This window comes from Marmota flaviventris, chromosome 11, assembly GCF_047511675.1.
Source record: "Marmota flaviventris isolate mMarFla1 chromosome 11, mMarFla1.hap1, whole genome shotgun sequence".
NCBI classification, from domain to species: Eukaryota; Metazoa; Chordata; class Mammalia; order Rodentia; family Sciuridae; genus Marmota; species Marmota flaviventris.
The window spans coordinates 37,426,685-37,442,471 of NC_092508.1; the positions used below are offsets into that span (position 1 = coordinate 37,426,685).

Here is a 15,787-nt window from a genome sequence, read left to right on the forward strand (position 1 = left end):
TTGGCGCGTCAGGCTCGGGGGTCAGAGTTTGATTCTGAAAAGTTGTCTCCCTCGCCTCGCACCAGCCTTCGGAAGTCTCCCCTTCTGGCTTCTTGCGCCTTAATAAAGCCTTGAAGTCACCTCAACCTCTCAAAACGCACCAGTGGAGGACAGTGAAAAGCGTGCGGTGCATGGAGCTTTGCATTACCGTTCGCTCTCTCTTCCCCAACCTTCCGAAAGCCAACGAGAGCGGTTCCATAACCGAGCCCTCGATCCGCATACCCCACTCCCGCCTCAACTTGTTGCGCGCCCTGCCCCTGAGTGGTGCCGCCTCGGAGACCTCGCCGATACCCGTCCGCCCGCCCGCGCCCCTCCCGGGCTTGCAGCGCCCGCCCGCACTGAGGCCTGCTGCCGGAGGCGACGCCGCCAGCCCCTCCCCATCCCCCCCCCCCCAGGTGGCAGGTTCTGGCCCCGGGTCCGAGCCTGCGCCCCTACATCTGCCACTGCCGTCGTCGCCGCCAGGGGGAGAGTCCCAGAGGGAAAACGTGGCGTGGCTTCCTTGGTGTGAAGGTGCCTTCAAATTTTAGGTTTCTACGCCTTTAGCCCTTCTTTGAAGAGCGAAGGGGAAGATGGAGACCGAGTCCGGGGCGGTGAGTACGGCGACCGGCCGGGGCCCTGATGGCGGGAAAAGGAGCCCCAGGGGCCCCGTATCTGAGGGCCTGGAGGGGCGCACTTGAGAGCATAAACGCTCGCTGTTTGGGAAGAAACATGGCCCGGGCGCCCCACTGAGTGCTGCGAAGAGCCGCCCGCCTGCAGGCCCTGTGGGGTGGTGGCGAGGGTCCACAGGGCCTGGGCTGGGTGCGGGCGGGCACGCCAACTGGGGGAGCCTCAGAAATGGAAGGGAGGCCGCGAGTGGCTGAGACCTGTATGCACCTGGCGGAGTCTCGGCAGATTAAAAACACTTTCCCGCCGAAACTGCGCTGGGCTGCGCCTTTGACGCTCGCTTCTGCTGGACTCCGCCTAGCCGCCCAAGGCTTGAAGGAGCTGCCAGGCAGTCGACGCCTACACTCCCTGACTGGTCAGTGGGGCCTGTAAATCCCGAGAGACCTGGGAGGATGCAATGGCCCAGGTTGAACCAGGAAGTCTGGCATGGGGTGCACGTCCTGGCCCTGTCAGACTCGGGAAGCCGGGCGGGAGACGCGAGGCGACAGGCTGGGAGCCCGGCGGACCTCCCTCAGGCCTGAAGGGCAGCGGTAACGTGCCGCCGCGCCCCGCCCCGCGCCCAGCTGGCAGCCAATCAGCACGCACCGCGTGAGGGCCGAGGCCTGCTACACACGAGGCCGGCGGCGGTGTCGGTACCGTTGAGGGTTCCCGCCACTGTTGCTGGCGGGTTTGCCCGGCAAAATTTCTCGCTGGTTAGCCTTCTTTTCCCTCCCGCACTTTGGTGGGGAGGGGGTGGATCCTCGTGGCAGTACCCAAGTCCACGATGACCTGAGAGAACCCGAGGAAGTTGTCGCTGCGGCCCTGTCCCCCAGCGCCTCCACCTGCTGGCCTCGGAGGGGAAGGAGCACCGAGGCCGTGATTGCGACGGTTAGCCCGCCCTCTTCCTCTTGTCTGTGCAGAGGAGGTGATAGATTTCAAGGTTAATTCTCAAGGCCAGAAGGCTTGTGAGGGCACATAACTTTGGAGAATTTTAATAAACCCTTTAGGGCTAGGAGATTTACGAAGCGGGGACCTTCTCGTCTAACTCAATAGCAGCCTCTCTTGGCTGCTTTCATACACTTGCAAAATTGTTGCCTGCGGAATTCGAGGCTTTGTTGTTTAATTCATTGCTAATCCCAGAAGAATTTAGACGTTGCCTCTACCTGAACCTTGTTACTGCTAAGATTAAAATATTTTCTAGGATGTTATTCGTATTCTTTAGCTCTCATCCAAATGAGATCTACGTATCGCCAGCAGATCTCTCCTGCTATGTAATGTCACTATTTTCGATGCTGCCCAGAAGAGAAAAGAAAAATACAGTCCCCCTGTCCTCGTGAATATTACATTACGGTGGCAAGAGACAATAAAATTAATAAGTAAATTATTTGGTGTGTTAGAAAATGTTCAGTGGTAAGAAGAAAAAATAGGCAGTTGGAACGCATGGAGCCTTAGAGACTGGAGAATGAAATGAATTGAGTTGTAAAAAGTTAATGTTTTTCTTTCCTCAATGAGTATGCTTTTGTTTCTTAAGATCAGAAATAAGGAAGTCTGTTCATTTTTGTTCATTTCATTCCTGTATCTGAAAAATAATGAAGTTTTATTTACTTAAACTTGTAAACAAATGATTCTCCCATTGAACTCTTTGTTTTTAGGAAGAGAATTTTGTGAAAACTGATTTTTTTAATTTAATAAATAAGTAATTTCTACACTGTAAACAAATCGGTTGAGAGACAAGGTTTTATCTACTATAACTGTTAGGTTGTCTGGGAAAAGTAAAATTATGCATCACAAAATCATCCATTCTGAATACTATATCCTACTGAGTAAAGTGACTAATATTATAAATAACCTCCAACTGCTCAGAGAGGAAGCTAAGATTGCATTCCCATTGAAATTAAACATAGTAATTGTTAAATGTAATGCAGTCTGTTGTTTGTTTTAAAAGGTGTTTATGAACTCAGGGATTATATCTTTTTCCTCTTTAAGACTGAATGGGAAAGATGGGTCCTTAAGGTTTACCCTATAGCCCACTAGCCACACTGGCTTAATTACTTCTCTCTACATCTTGCAGAAATTAATTTAGGGATTATGGTTTTTATTGGTCAATGAAGTGAAAAAGAAAAAATCTACTCCCTAAGTTGGAAATTTGTTTTCATGTATTTGTTTCTCAGAGAATTGGAATTATAAACTTCAGTCTTTTTGAAGCACTCATTTAGTATGTTAGACTATTCCTAAATGGAAAATAATTAGCAAGTTTTTAATAAGATTTTCTTCAAAATTATATTCTCAAGTCATTTTTTTTCAGTTGTACCATACAAGTCTATTAGCTTACCACTGTGCAAAGCCTCATACATTGATGTGTATCTATTAAATTTAAATTAGGTCCTCTAACTTAGAATTGTGAAAATATGCATATGTACTAAGATTAATTCCTTGGTATTCATTAACCCCATGAATTATAAGTATGTAATTTCCTCTTTTTTTTTACAAAATCAGTTCAATCTTCTAATACACAAGTACATTTAAATTTTTGATTTTTCAGGCTGAAAATGGTGAACTTGAATGTCAGAGTTTATTAACTTCTCAAGGCCCTTTAGCCAAAGACCACCAGGAATACACCTATAATTTAATAAAGTTGGATCTATTAACTCATTGGAAGAAGGAAGAAAGTACAGCATGGGAGCGCTCAGTGGGCAGTTTTTAGGGGTTCAAGAAGAAGGACTCTATCTTTGAGTGCAAGTTGTCAAGAAGTGAGGGTATTTCTATGATTGAATATGTTAATTCTTATCTAAAAAATCAAGGCTCAGGCTATGATTGATAAACAAGGAATAATCACTCAAATCAGCTAGGATAGAGGGATGTTTGGTCATTCTTCTGATTTTGGAAATGCTTTTGTTTTGTCAGTGTACAGTCCTGATTATGGAGTGGTCTAGTTTTTATCTTGATACATCAGATAGAGTGATCTATGATGTTGGTGTTCCATTAATAATATAACACACCATAGCCTAGCAGTTAGTGCCAGGCCAGCTACCATCTGTCTAGGGCTGCTTTTTTCTTTCTTTAACTTCTTTAAGAGTTTACTAGTCTTCCTTGATAATTAAATAATGTATTTAATGATAATTACTAGAAAGTATATTTAAATAGCATATTTAATCGTTAAGAACTTGTCTGTAGTAGATTCTTAGTTTTCTTTATTATTTGTTGGCCCTAAAAGCTATTACCTCTTAATTATAATCTTCATAATATTAGAATAAAAGTGAAATGTAAAATACTACATTTTGCCTAAATGACATCTTTTGAAAAATGTTTACAATCTGCATTGGAACTTATATCTAGTGCTAAAAGTTTAAAAGAATTTTATTTTACAGCAAACATCAAATCAGACGCAAACAGATTCATTATCTCCATCCCCTAATCCTGTGTCACCTGTGCCTCTGAATAACCCAACAAGTGCCCCAAGATATGGAACTGTGATCCCTAATCGCATCTTTGTAGGAGGAATTGACTTTAAGGTACCTTTTATGCATGCAGCATGCTATATTTACTTGATATTGATTAGTAGGTTTCAGGTCATCTTAATATAAAAATTTTTGATAATTGTGTAAGTTAAATGAACATGTATAATTTCCCAGTTCCACATAAAAGAGAATTGAGGCTCATTCACCTGGCTATAGTCTCCTGTCTATATGGTGACAGAATAAAACTAGCATCTGCTTTTCTGACTCAAACCCCATTTTGTTCATGTCATCAAAACACACTAATATACTTTCTTGCATAATACTCTAATTTTCAAAATAATGGGTGATTATAATTTTCAAAAGAAGACTCACATTTAAAAAAAAAAAAAACTGTATTAATATAAAACCCCATTTCTTTATCCCAACCTTATTTCAGGTTCCTCAGCAACCTCCCAGACTTCAATCTGTTGCAGATAACTTTCTATGATAGAATTTAGGATTTGATAACAAAAAAAAGGCCTATACTGTCAGAAAAATGCATAACAATAATAATTACTTAAATCAAGTAATCAGCCATTTCACTTACCGTAGCAGAGTTGAGAGATAATTTTTAGCACCTCCATATGGGAGGTGATAAACACCTATAAGAAAGGCCTGCATGAATGTTTTAAGTTGAATATCCCTTACTTCCAAATGGATACATGGAAGTATTTCTAAGTTTCTATATTACATATGACATAGGTATTGTCATATGACATAGAGAATGTCTCTTTGACAAAATCCTTTTGGCCATTAGATGTGATATTTGACATAATACATTATTTCTGCATAATCAATCTGTCACAATTTGCTTTTTTTCCTGCTTAAGAAAAATGCCACAGGGTATCTGCCAAAATAATGAGTCTTAAGTATACTTTTCATTAAAAATAAAAAGGGCTGGAGATAAAGCTTGTAAAGTGCCTGCCTAGTATGCATTAGGCCCTGGGTTTGATACCCAGTGCTGCAAAAAATAAAGAAGAAAAGTTTTGTTGTTATTATTGTTGCTGGTTTTTTCGTACTGGGGACTGAACTTTTGCACATGCTAAGCAAGTGCTGTACCCCTAAGCTATGTCTCTAGCCCATTAAATGTTTAAAGACTTTCTCTGTCTGGAAAATATTAATAACTGACCAGAAATACTCAGTTCAGAATTCATTTATATTACAGCATCATAGTTTATTTTTAAAGTAAGTCATTAATAAATAAACATTTGTATAGTCAGGTTATTCTAAGTTACTGAAACCCAACAGTATGAACTTTGGAGGCCATTGTTACAGTGAAGCCTTAGCTTTAAGGTAACTGCTATGGTTCCTTGCATAGTGTTTCCCAATAGCTTTCAAAACCATAGATAAATGCCCTCAAATATATAGTTTACTATAGTGGCCAGCGTCTCAGACTTTTTTAAACTCTTATTTTTAGAAGCCTACTGAGAAACTTAGAAATACTTTCATGTATCCATTTGGAAATAAGGGATATTCAACTTAAAACATTCATGCATGCCTTTCTTATAAGTGTTATCACCTCCCATATGGAGGTGCTAAAAATTACCTCACAACTCTGCTACTGTAAGTGAAATGGCTGATTACCTGATTTAAGTAATTATTATTGTTATGCATTTTTCTGACAGTATAGGCCTTTTTTTGTTATCAAATCCTAAATTCTATCACAGAAAGTTATCTGCAACAGATTGAAGTCTAGGAGGTTGCTGAGGAACCTAAAATAAAGGTAGGGATAAAGAAATGGGGTTTTATAATACAGTTTTTTTTTAAAAAATCTGAGTCTTCTTAGTGTTTAATCATTGTGTCTTTCTGTCCTTATCCTCTCATGAAGAAGTAGAACTGCAAAATATAGTGAGTCTTCCACCAGAGAATAGTATGAATTAATTTTTTAATCACTAATAACAATCCTTATTCTAGCATTAATTTCATTTTGTATTTATTAGAATAAAAGACATTCACTAAATCTTAAGATTAACTTAATATTTGTCATCATCCAGTTTAGCAAACTTTTTGTTACCAATTAAAAAGTGATAGTATACTTAAGTAGTGAAATAGCAGTAAAACTCAAAGGGTGAAACTCTGCTCTAAGACCTGTCTTTTTCCTATATATAAAGATATTTCTCCCAGAGATGTTTATTCTTGGATGCAAACAGTTGCAACTAAACCAGAAAATGAAAGCACTGTGAATATAGTATGAATAATCTAGGAAAATATGTTTTAAGTCTGTTATCGGACTATTTCAAGTAAAAACCACAGTGTAAAAATCATCTTTGTACATGTTTTATACATTATAAGTCTAACTTATGATGTTGTTATTTTAAATACCATCATAATGTCTGAATTTACTGAAATGTATGTTGAATACAAATAAAGTATCTAATAAATTTAAATCCCATAGTTAGTCCATTGTTATCACAAATTAAGTTCAAGTAATTGTGGAAATATATTCCTTTCCTAACCCCTGACTTTTCCTGGAGATTATGTTGATAATAATAAAGTAACTGGAATAGGCCAATGTTACCTAGTTTTATTGTCATACCTGTCAGCCTTCCTGAGCCACAAGATTCAATAGTAATATGTCCTTACTGTGGTTATAGCATGTCTAATCCAAATTTGTGTTTTCAAAACTTGTCAACTAGAGAACAAGAGTGACCTAAAGATTCTTTTAAATACTGAGCCTTTTTTAAAGCTTTAGAATAACTCAGCTTAAATTGTTTTTGTAATAGTTTAACAATATAGCTGCTGTATAAAGCAAAGGATTTGTATTTATTTTAATGACATAGTAGTTTCCAAACTGTTTTAAGGAGAGACATTCTTTAACAATAGTATTGTTTATTTATAACTTTTTCTGTGTCCAAAACATATGAATTGTTTCATCTTTTATTTATTAAAAAGGTTTCCTAATGTTTTCTTTTTATGCCATTAGACAAATGAAAATGATTTAAGAAAATTTTTTTCCCAGTATGGATCTGTAAAAGAAGTAAAGATTGTAAATGACAGAGCTGGAGTGTCCAAAGGGTTAGTATCATTACAGATAGTATATAGAATTAACAGTTGTGTTCTTATTGAATTATTAGATTTTTTTTACCTATTTGATTTCATTTTTTCTTTTTTTTCTTTTTATTGATTCATTTTAGTTATACATGACAATAGAATCTGTTTTTATAAAATTATACATGCATATTTATATCATTCTAATTAGGTCCCCATTCTTGTAGACATACATGATGGTGGGATTTGCATAGGTCTTTTCAGATATGTACATAGGAAAATTGTCAGATTTATTCCACTGTCTTTCCTATTCCCATCCCCTTTTATTTCCCTTCATTCCTCTTTGTCTAATGTACTAAACTTAAACTTCTCTTTTTCCTCTATCCCATTATTGTGGTAGTTTTTTGTTTCAACAGAATTCCATTCCCTCTCTTTTTCTTTTACCTTTCAGTCTATTTACGTGTATTAGACACTTGTGTGTGTTTTAGTGGGATGGGAAAGAATACTATAATTTTCCTTTATTTATTGGGAATGTATGTTGTGTAGACTGAGGGCCCATTCAGTGTTAAACAGCAAGCACTTAATGTTGAGAACCAAATGTATTGGTAGCTATGGGTCCAGAAGCTTAAAGATCAGATACTTAATGAATCTTCTCCCTCCTTTAGATTATTATAAAATTTTATTTAAAAACAGCTGACTCCAAGGAATGTCTTTAGATTGTGTCTGAGAGACTTAATTAGGGAACTAATATGAGAAATATAACTTTAATGAGAAGGATTTTTAATTGTCATATCAAGGAGATTGAAAATGTGAAGAAAGCAATAAGGTGTGTCTGGAAATGTGTAGAGCTGTTTCAGTAGATTGCTGTGTGTACAAAAGCCAAATTTTGGAGAGGGGAAAGGTAGTTCACATAGTGCATTCACATAATGAATTTTACTGCAAAGGTAAAATAAAAGAGAGAAGGCAGTGGAGACCAGTGAAGGATTCTGTTTATTTTATAGAAAGAGGGACAGGACACGAATATTTACAGACACAAAAAAAGGACCAATGAAATAGATACAAACAATATTAGTGAGAAACAACATATGGCAAGTGAGTATTCTGGAAAAGATGGGATCCTATTCTTTATAGGTTATTTTTAAATAGATGAATATTTCCTAATAGTGCCAAATAATAGTCAGATGAGTTGAGATTATCCCTTTTTTGTATGGCTATCATAATTTGTATTATTTTGTTAATATCTAATTTCTATCATTGAATAATGCACAAGGAAATGTAAGCTGTATTTTATGCATTTTCCACTGGATGGTGTACGTGTTCTACAAAAAAAAAAAAAATAGTGTAAAATAGTTAACTCTTATCTAATGTTTGGGCAAACAGATAAAGAGAAAGTCCTTTATCTATAAAGAAACATTACCAGGTGCAGTGGTGCATACCTGTAATCCCAGCAACTCAGGAAGCTAAGTCAGGAGGATCATAAATTCAAAGCCAGTCTCAGCAACTTTTCAAAGCCCTAAGCAATTAAGTGAGTCTCGGCCTCAAAATAAAAAATAAAAAGGGCTGGGGATGTGGCTCAGTGATTAAGTACCCCTGGTTTCAATCCCTGGGAAAGAAAGGAAAGAAGGAAGGAAGGAACTTTAAATATGATCAATCATTAAAAACAAAAGGAAATTAAAGGCTATTTTGCACTACTCAAGAATTTCATTATCTAAATAGAAATTACGTTTTCTTAGATTTGGTTTTTTTATTCCTTTTAGATATGCATAATAGACTGTATTCTGACATATTGTACATACATTGAGTATAACTTATTCTAATTAGGATCCTATTCTTGTGATTGTACATGATGTGGTGCTAGCACTGGTCATGTATTCAATATAAGGATGGAAATTTATGTGCGATTCATTCTACTGCCTTTCCTGTTTCCCATCCCCCCCTTCCCTTCATTCCCCTTTGTCTACTCTAATGAATTTCTATTCTTCCCTTCCCCACCCTCCCTTGTTGGGTTAGCATTCCACATATCAGAGAGAATATTCAATAGCCTTTGGTTTGGGGGCACTGGATTACTTCACTTAGCACAATATTCTCCAGTTCCATCCATTTACCAGCATATGCCATAATTTCATTCTTCTCTATGTGTATATATATCAAATTTCAGATACACTTTTATTGTTTCCTTTTTCTCTACCTAATTTGTTTTTTGGAAATGGCATAACTCATATTTGTATCTTGAACATTATATGAATTATACTTGTATGGAAAAAACAGACATAAAAGCTAGGTTGTATACATTTTAACTGATACTATTTGGGAAACATACTAATAATTGTATAATCAGTTTATACATGCCAATAATAATTAATACATTTATACAATCTTTTACCAATACAAGAAATTTTATTGTGCTTAGATTTTTAATTTTTTTAAGTTTTTTTCTACTTTTATTCCTTGAAAGCCAAACTTCTGCTACTTTAAAGGAGATTATTGCTTTAGACCAAAATTCATTACATTCCAATTTTTAAACCAGAACATGAATCTCATAATTTTCAACTCAGGAGTGAAATTATTTCAAGATCCCTGGTTTCTTCCTTTTATTTTCCTTTCAGTGCCCTGACTTATGTTGTGAATGATTCCTCTAAGATTCCTATGCTGTTACAATATAGAAAGAGGCTAACTCCTACAGTGACCTATCCTTAAACAAACAAACAAACAAAAAAGATTATTTTGGTATAGGACTGGGGATGTAATCAGTGGTAGAGCACTTACCTAGCATGTGTAAGACTGAGTTTAGTCCCCAGCACTGGAAAAAAGAAAAAATTTAATATAACTAATGTAATGTTTTAAGAAAATAATTATTAATGATGCAATTTTTTTAAGGTATGGTTTTGTCACTTTTGAAACACAAGAAGATGCACAAAAAATTTTACAAGAGGTAAGTTCTTTGATGCATTTAACTTCATTTTTGGAGCATGTCTCCTTGAAACTAATACTTTAAGGTGTTTAATAATAAAGTACAACTACAGTAATGAACTGCTTTAAAAAAAAAAAAGTATGTGCCTTGTAAGACTGCCATTGATATCCAAGAAATGCTGCAGAAGGACAATTTCCAAATCATTACATGACTGTGATTATGAGGCTGTAGTAAAATTCTTTTCATCTGTTTACCTGAACTAATAACTTGGAGATGTATCTTATGTGAAATGATAGTAAGATCTTGATTCCTAAAAATCGCCACAAACACAGAGCAAAATTATCTGAGATTATTTTTCTTTATGAAAAACTTAATACAAAGTAAGATCATTCATAGAAAAACTTGTACCCTGTAGTTCAATGTAATAATTTTGAATTATGGCAAATGTAATGTTTAATTTTTTTAGAAAAAGTAAGAGTTTTAATTATATATTATCAAAATAATAAACAGTTGAATCTTGTTATTCATTGTAGTTTATTCTATAAAGTTGCCCTGAATACTAAATTAGTGAATACTGAACTGTTGCTGTTCCTAGGGGAAACACAATATAAAGTTCCCAAGAACCTCTGATTACAATATTGTCATCAGTCAGTCAGTACATACCTTGTTTTGTTATGTTTTTATTTAAATACACCCTATTTAATATACTATTGATTCATTAACATTGAATTTACGGCCACCAGCACTATCATTCATGCCTGAATTAAGCACATATAATCCATATTTTCTCTATAAGGCATATAACAGGAACTTGTGCTTAGGACCGGCCAGCACTTTAGCATAGCACTATACTTGGAGATCATTTTAAATAACACAATCACTAACAAAAAATGCAGCACTAATTAGAATATGAAAAAAGATACTTTTTTATATTATGAAAACTGAAAAGAAGAAATAACATTGCGTTGTTTGACCTCCACTGGGAACTCATATGTCAGGCTACTCAAATTTTTCACCATTCAGCACATGTTTACTAATAACCTTGAAATCACCACAAGTATTCATTTGAGGTTACAAATAGATTTTGGTAAATAGGCAAATTCATGAATATAGAAGCAATGCATAATGAGGATTGACTGTGTTACAAATAAGAAGTTACAGTCGGAATATTGGAACCAAAATTGAGACCCAGATTATTTGATTCCAAAAGCTGCCCTTTCTACTATGCCCTGCTGCTTTCAAAAATAGTCTGATTTTTTAAAATTGTTTCTCATTAGTTTTTATTTGTTGGTGTTAGAAATAGCAATACCAGAATAATAAAGTTGTTTGTTTTTTCTTTATTTTAGGCTGAAAAACTTAATTATAAAGATAAGAAACTGAATATTGGACCAGCAATAAGAAAACAACAAGTAGGGATCCCTCGTATGTATTGAGAACTAATGCATTTTTCAATATTTTTTAATAGTCCTTTCTGAAATATTTATAGAATCTTCTTAAAACATCATGTTTCTTTCATCTAATAAAGTTGTTTTAGCAAAGTTGGAGGTCACATAAATATATCTTGCCCCAAATGAACCCGTTTTATCTCATCATCCTAGATGTAGAACACCTATAAAAACTTAAATATAGTATAGATGAATAAAATGTGATATACAATATAATTATAATAATAAAAATATAATTTAACATGAATTAATATAATATATATAAACTAGATTATTATTTCCAACCTATTTTAATGCACTTGTGTCAATTTCATTGAAAGATTCACAGAATGAAAACTTAAGACTTAGTGGGTTAATATATCTTAGTTTTGGGAGACTAAGGAAAAATACACATAAATAATGTTGCTTACTTATATTCTGTATAGGTACATCTTTAAAGAAAAGATCTTTTATGATGAAAATATTTTAAATAGTCAAAGCAATAGGAGTGATTTGGTAATTTAGAATTACTAATTATAAAATTTTCAAGTTGGAAAAGTAATTTAAAATTTATCAGCAAAAATACTGAAAGTGAAAATATAGAATAGCAGAAACCACTGCATGGTATGTACTGTAACCCAGCCACAAGTGTCATAACTATAGTGTGAATAATCACTAAAACTTTAGGAATTAACTTATGTCTGTTTTCCTCAAATTTCTATAATGCTTTCAACTTTTTTCTCATTAATTAACTTGTTAATTAACTTCTTGCCTTTAACATTTATTGAGATATTAAAGAGAAAACATAAAATTACCTAACTTTTTCTTATTTTTCCCTAGCTTTTTCCTAGTTTCTGCTCGAATGTTTAGGTAGTTATTATATCTCTCTTAACAAATTGATGTTTTTGCTCATTTGAATTGTTCTTTTACTTATGAGTTAACAGAATTAATTTTAATTTTGACTTAGTGTTAATGTAGCTCACTTCAAAATGGAATGCAGTAAACATGGCAGAAAGCTGATATTTTCAAATTATTGTTAGTTACAAGAGTTAAGTTGTAATATATAGTAACATTTCTTTATCCCATTATCACCAGCAGTAAGTACCAATTAGTAATGTTCATATTTATGATCCACCAGTTGCTAAAATAGAAAATAAATCAGTACTATGTTTAATGTTTTCAAATATATGAAAAGTTTTTTTTTTTTTTTTCAGAACTATTCAGCATGAGGGTCAGTATTATGGGTTTTCGTTGATCTCCTTAAATCTTCACAGCAATCTTTGAGATATTATGAGGTCTATTTCTAGAAATAGAGAACTCATTCTTAGGGAAGTCATTGTTTTAAAAACATTTCCTCTGAAATACTCCTAAGGCAAAATTAGTCTTGGCCAATTGTGGGTCTTAACCCAATACAGTATACTGAAATTACAAGTTTTCTTTATTGTTTTTTTGGGGGGGCGGGGGCGGTTGAGGGGGATACCTGGGATTGAATTCAGAGGCACTCAACTACTGAGCCACATCCCCAGCCCTATTTTATACTTTATTTAATAGAGAAAGGATCTCACTGAGTTGCTTAGTGCCTCATCATTGCTGAGGCTGACTTTGAACTTGCCATCTTCCTCTCAGCTTCCTGAGCCACTGGGATTACAGGAGTGTGCCACCATGTGCGGCTTACAACTTTTCTTTAAATCTCATGGTTTATATAAAAATTACTTCATGCATAATTTGCATTCTGTTCATAATATCATATTTTATATAAAAATATTTCCTTAAAATAACTGTTTGATTAACAGATTCTATAGGAACATCACTATATTCACCCTATGCCTTTTCTTACCTCCTGCCATAACATAACTATATTCAAACCTATAAAGTATGAGGTTAACTTAACCACATGGTGGTAGTATTAGCCTTCAAATCTAGGACTGTTTGACCTTAAAGCTATTTTTATCTTTCTACAAAGAAAAATGGGTATTAAAAATACATTTGCAAAATACAAGATATTCTTAATTTTTTCTCAAATCCATTACTTCTTTCCATCTTTGTTACTAACACCCTAGTCTCAGCTATCTACTTTGTTTTCCTTGATTACCGGAAAAGCCTTGCTGGTCCCTATGAATATAATCTTGCTACCTTCCATTTCATCATTCACAAGGCAGCCGTAGTGATCTTTTAGAAGTTCACACTTTATCATCTCATTTCAGCTTGTTTTGAGCTGTTCTTCCCTTTTCATTTTGTGCTTCAGCCATCTGGCCTTCTCAGTTTCAGAAACCACACTTTGCTTCCCAAACACTGAAATGCTATTTCCTTTGCCAATACCATTCATCCATTCCTTCTTCAAAGCCAGCTCAGCAATAATTTTCTCACAAATGTTCCATATATATGGAGAGGTTAATTAATTAATTATATGAACTAATTACTTTATATTACATATAATACATTTGCTATAACAATGATATTATATATTTTATTAATTATATAATTATTATATATAAAATAATATTAATGTCCTGCATGGTGCCCCATATGGCCTAGCATTATACCCTAATCACTTTTTCATACATTTATCAAACATTTAATTAATTGTGTAATTAGCCAATGACTATCTTCCCTAACTTCTCTGGAGATAGAGATGATGCCATGGCCAGTTTTTAATTTTTCTGTATCATCAGGTCTTAGTTCAATGCCCTTTAATAGTATGCACTAAAAATTTATTTATGTATTTCTCTCTTTAACAGATAAACCATTATTCATTGATGATCTTTGGGGGGAATCCATGAACCTCCTGAATTGTGTGTAAACTTTTGTTTGACTATACATATTTCTGAGAAAAAGGTCCATGGCTTTCATCAGATTCTCAAAAGAACATGATTAAAAAACGCTAAAACACTAAAATACTAGATCCAATGCAGTGAAAATATAAAAGCTAAGAATTGGTAGTGCTACTTAAAATGGTAGTCTAGTACTACTTGAAGTGGTTTGCAAACAATATCAATTCACTTGAGAACTGTTCAAAATGCAAATTCTTAGGCCCTATCTAACTAAATCAAAATCCCTGGAATTTGTATTTGTTTGCTTTTTTTGTTACAAAATGTACAATATAATTATATGCATTTATATTTTTATTTTTTATTTATTTTAATGTTTATTGTTGCATTATAATTACACATAATAGTGGGATTTGTTCTGAAATTTGTATTTTAATAAACTATGTAGGTGATTCTAATGTTAAATTTTGAGAAGCACTAATATGGTGGAAGAAGCATTGCTAATTACAGTAATTTACATAACCTTGCTGGGCCAGTAATCTTAAATTGGCTTATGTAACTTTTTAAAGTCTCCTCCATGACAAAATTGTGTGTGTGTGTGTGTGTATGTGTAATCTGATTTTTATTTTCTTCATACCACCTGGCCTGGAAAAAGAGATAAGGACCCCACATTAGCCAAAGAAGTTTCTGGTCAACGTTTGCAACAGCAGTAATTGTAACAAAGGGAAAATGGAGATAAAGAGTTGCAACATAAGTGAATGCTTGCTCTAAACCCAAAGAATTAAATAGGATGGAATAAAACATCTTCAGCAAAGTAGACTTCTCCAACTTTACTGCCTCCACCATCTTTGAACTTTTACAAATAGAAGGTCTAGCTAATAGAAACTTTACTATGGGGAAAAAGATGGCCGCTGCGTACGGGGGTTGCTGAAGTGCTGAGCGTGGTGCTCAAAGCAGCGGCTTTAATAGAGATTTCTGTTAGAGCTCATTTCACCGTTAATCTGTAGCGGACCACTTTGCCAAGGAGCAGGAAGAACAAAGAAATCGAAAAAGAGACGCTTGGCTGCCCAGAGCCGTGGGCGCTTTGCTCCCATCTGCTTCCTCTTTCGCTTCGCTCCGGGCGGAGAAGCTGAATGTGTAATCAGCAGTGGATTGTAAGTACCCGAGGCAAAGAAAGCTCAGTGCGCCCCGCCTTTTTTTTTTTTTTTTTTTTTTTTTGAATACTTTTTATACAGGGAGAGTTTGTGGATTGGGTTTGTTGGCGGGGCTGTGGTTTCTGTGCCGAAAATCCACTCCGCGGGAGCCGCCATTTGCTTTCTGCTTGCTGTCTTGATGGCTCTGTATACACTGTCCGGCAGCCGCACCTAGAGGTTGGAGCTGGGCTGCGTGCCGAGCCCTGTCCTCCGAAGGCTGGACTGCAGCCTCGAGCGTCTCGGTGGCCTGTTCGCCGCTGCACCTTCGGGCAGAGCCTGCTCTGGGGTCGTTCTGCACCCCCCTGCCAGGGGACCCGTGCTCCGG

General features: G+C 35.7%; 1 protein-coding gene across 1 annotated transcript in view; it reads left to right on the forward strand.

The window, feature by feature from the left end:
- Window positions 1-608: 608 nt before the first annotated feature.
- Window positions 609-15,787, forward strand: part of Boll (boule homolog, RNA binding protein) — a 35,776-nt gene continuing 20,597 nt past the window's right edge. The window contains exons 1-5 of the mRNA XM_027925041.3: window positions 609-629; window positions 4,050-4,193; window positions 7,102-7,193; window positions 10,044-10,098; window positions 11,424-11,499. Of these exons, the coding sequence (XP_027780842.3) occupies window positions 609-629; window positions 4,050-4,193; window positions 7,102-7,193; window positions 10,044-10,098; window positions 11,424-11,499 (388 nt within the window). The remainder of the gene's footprint in view (window positions 630-4,049; window positions 4,194-7,101; window positions 7,194-10,043; window positions 10,099-11,423; window positions 11,500-15,787) is intronic.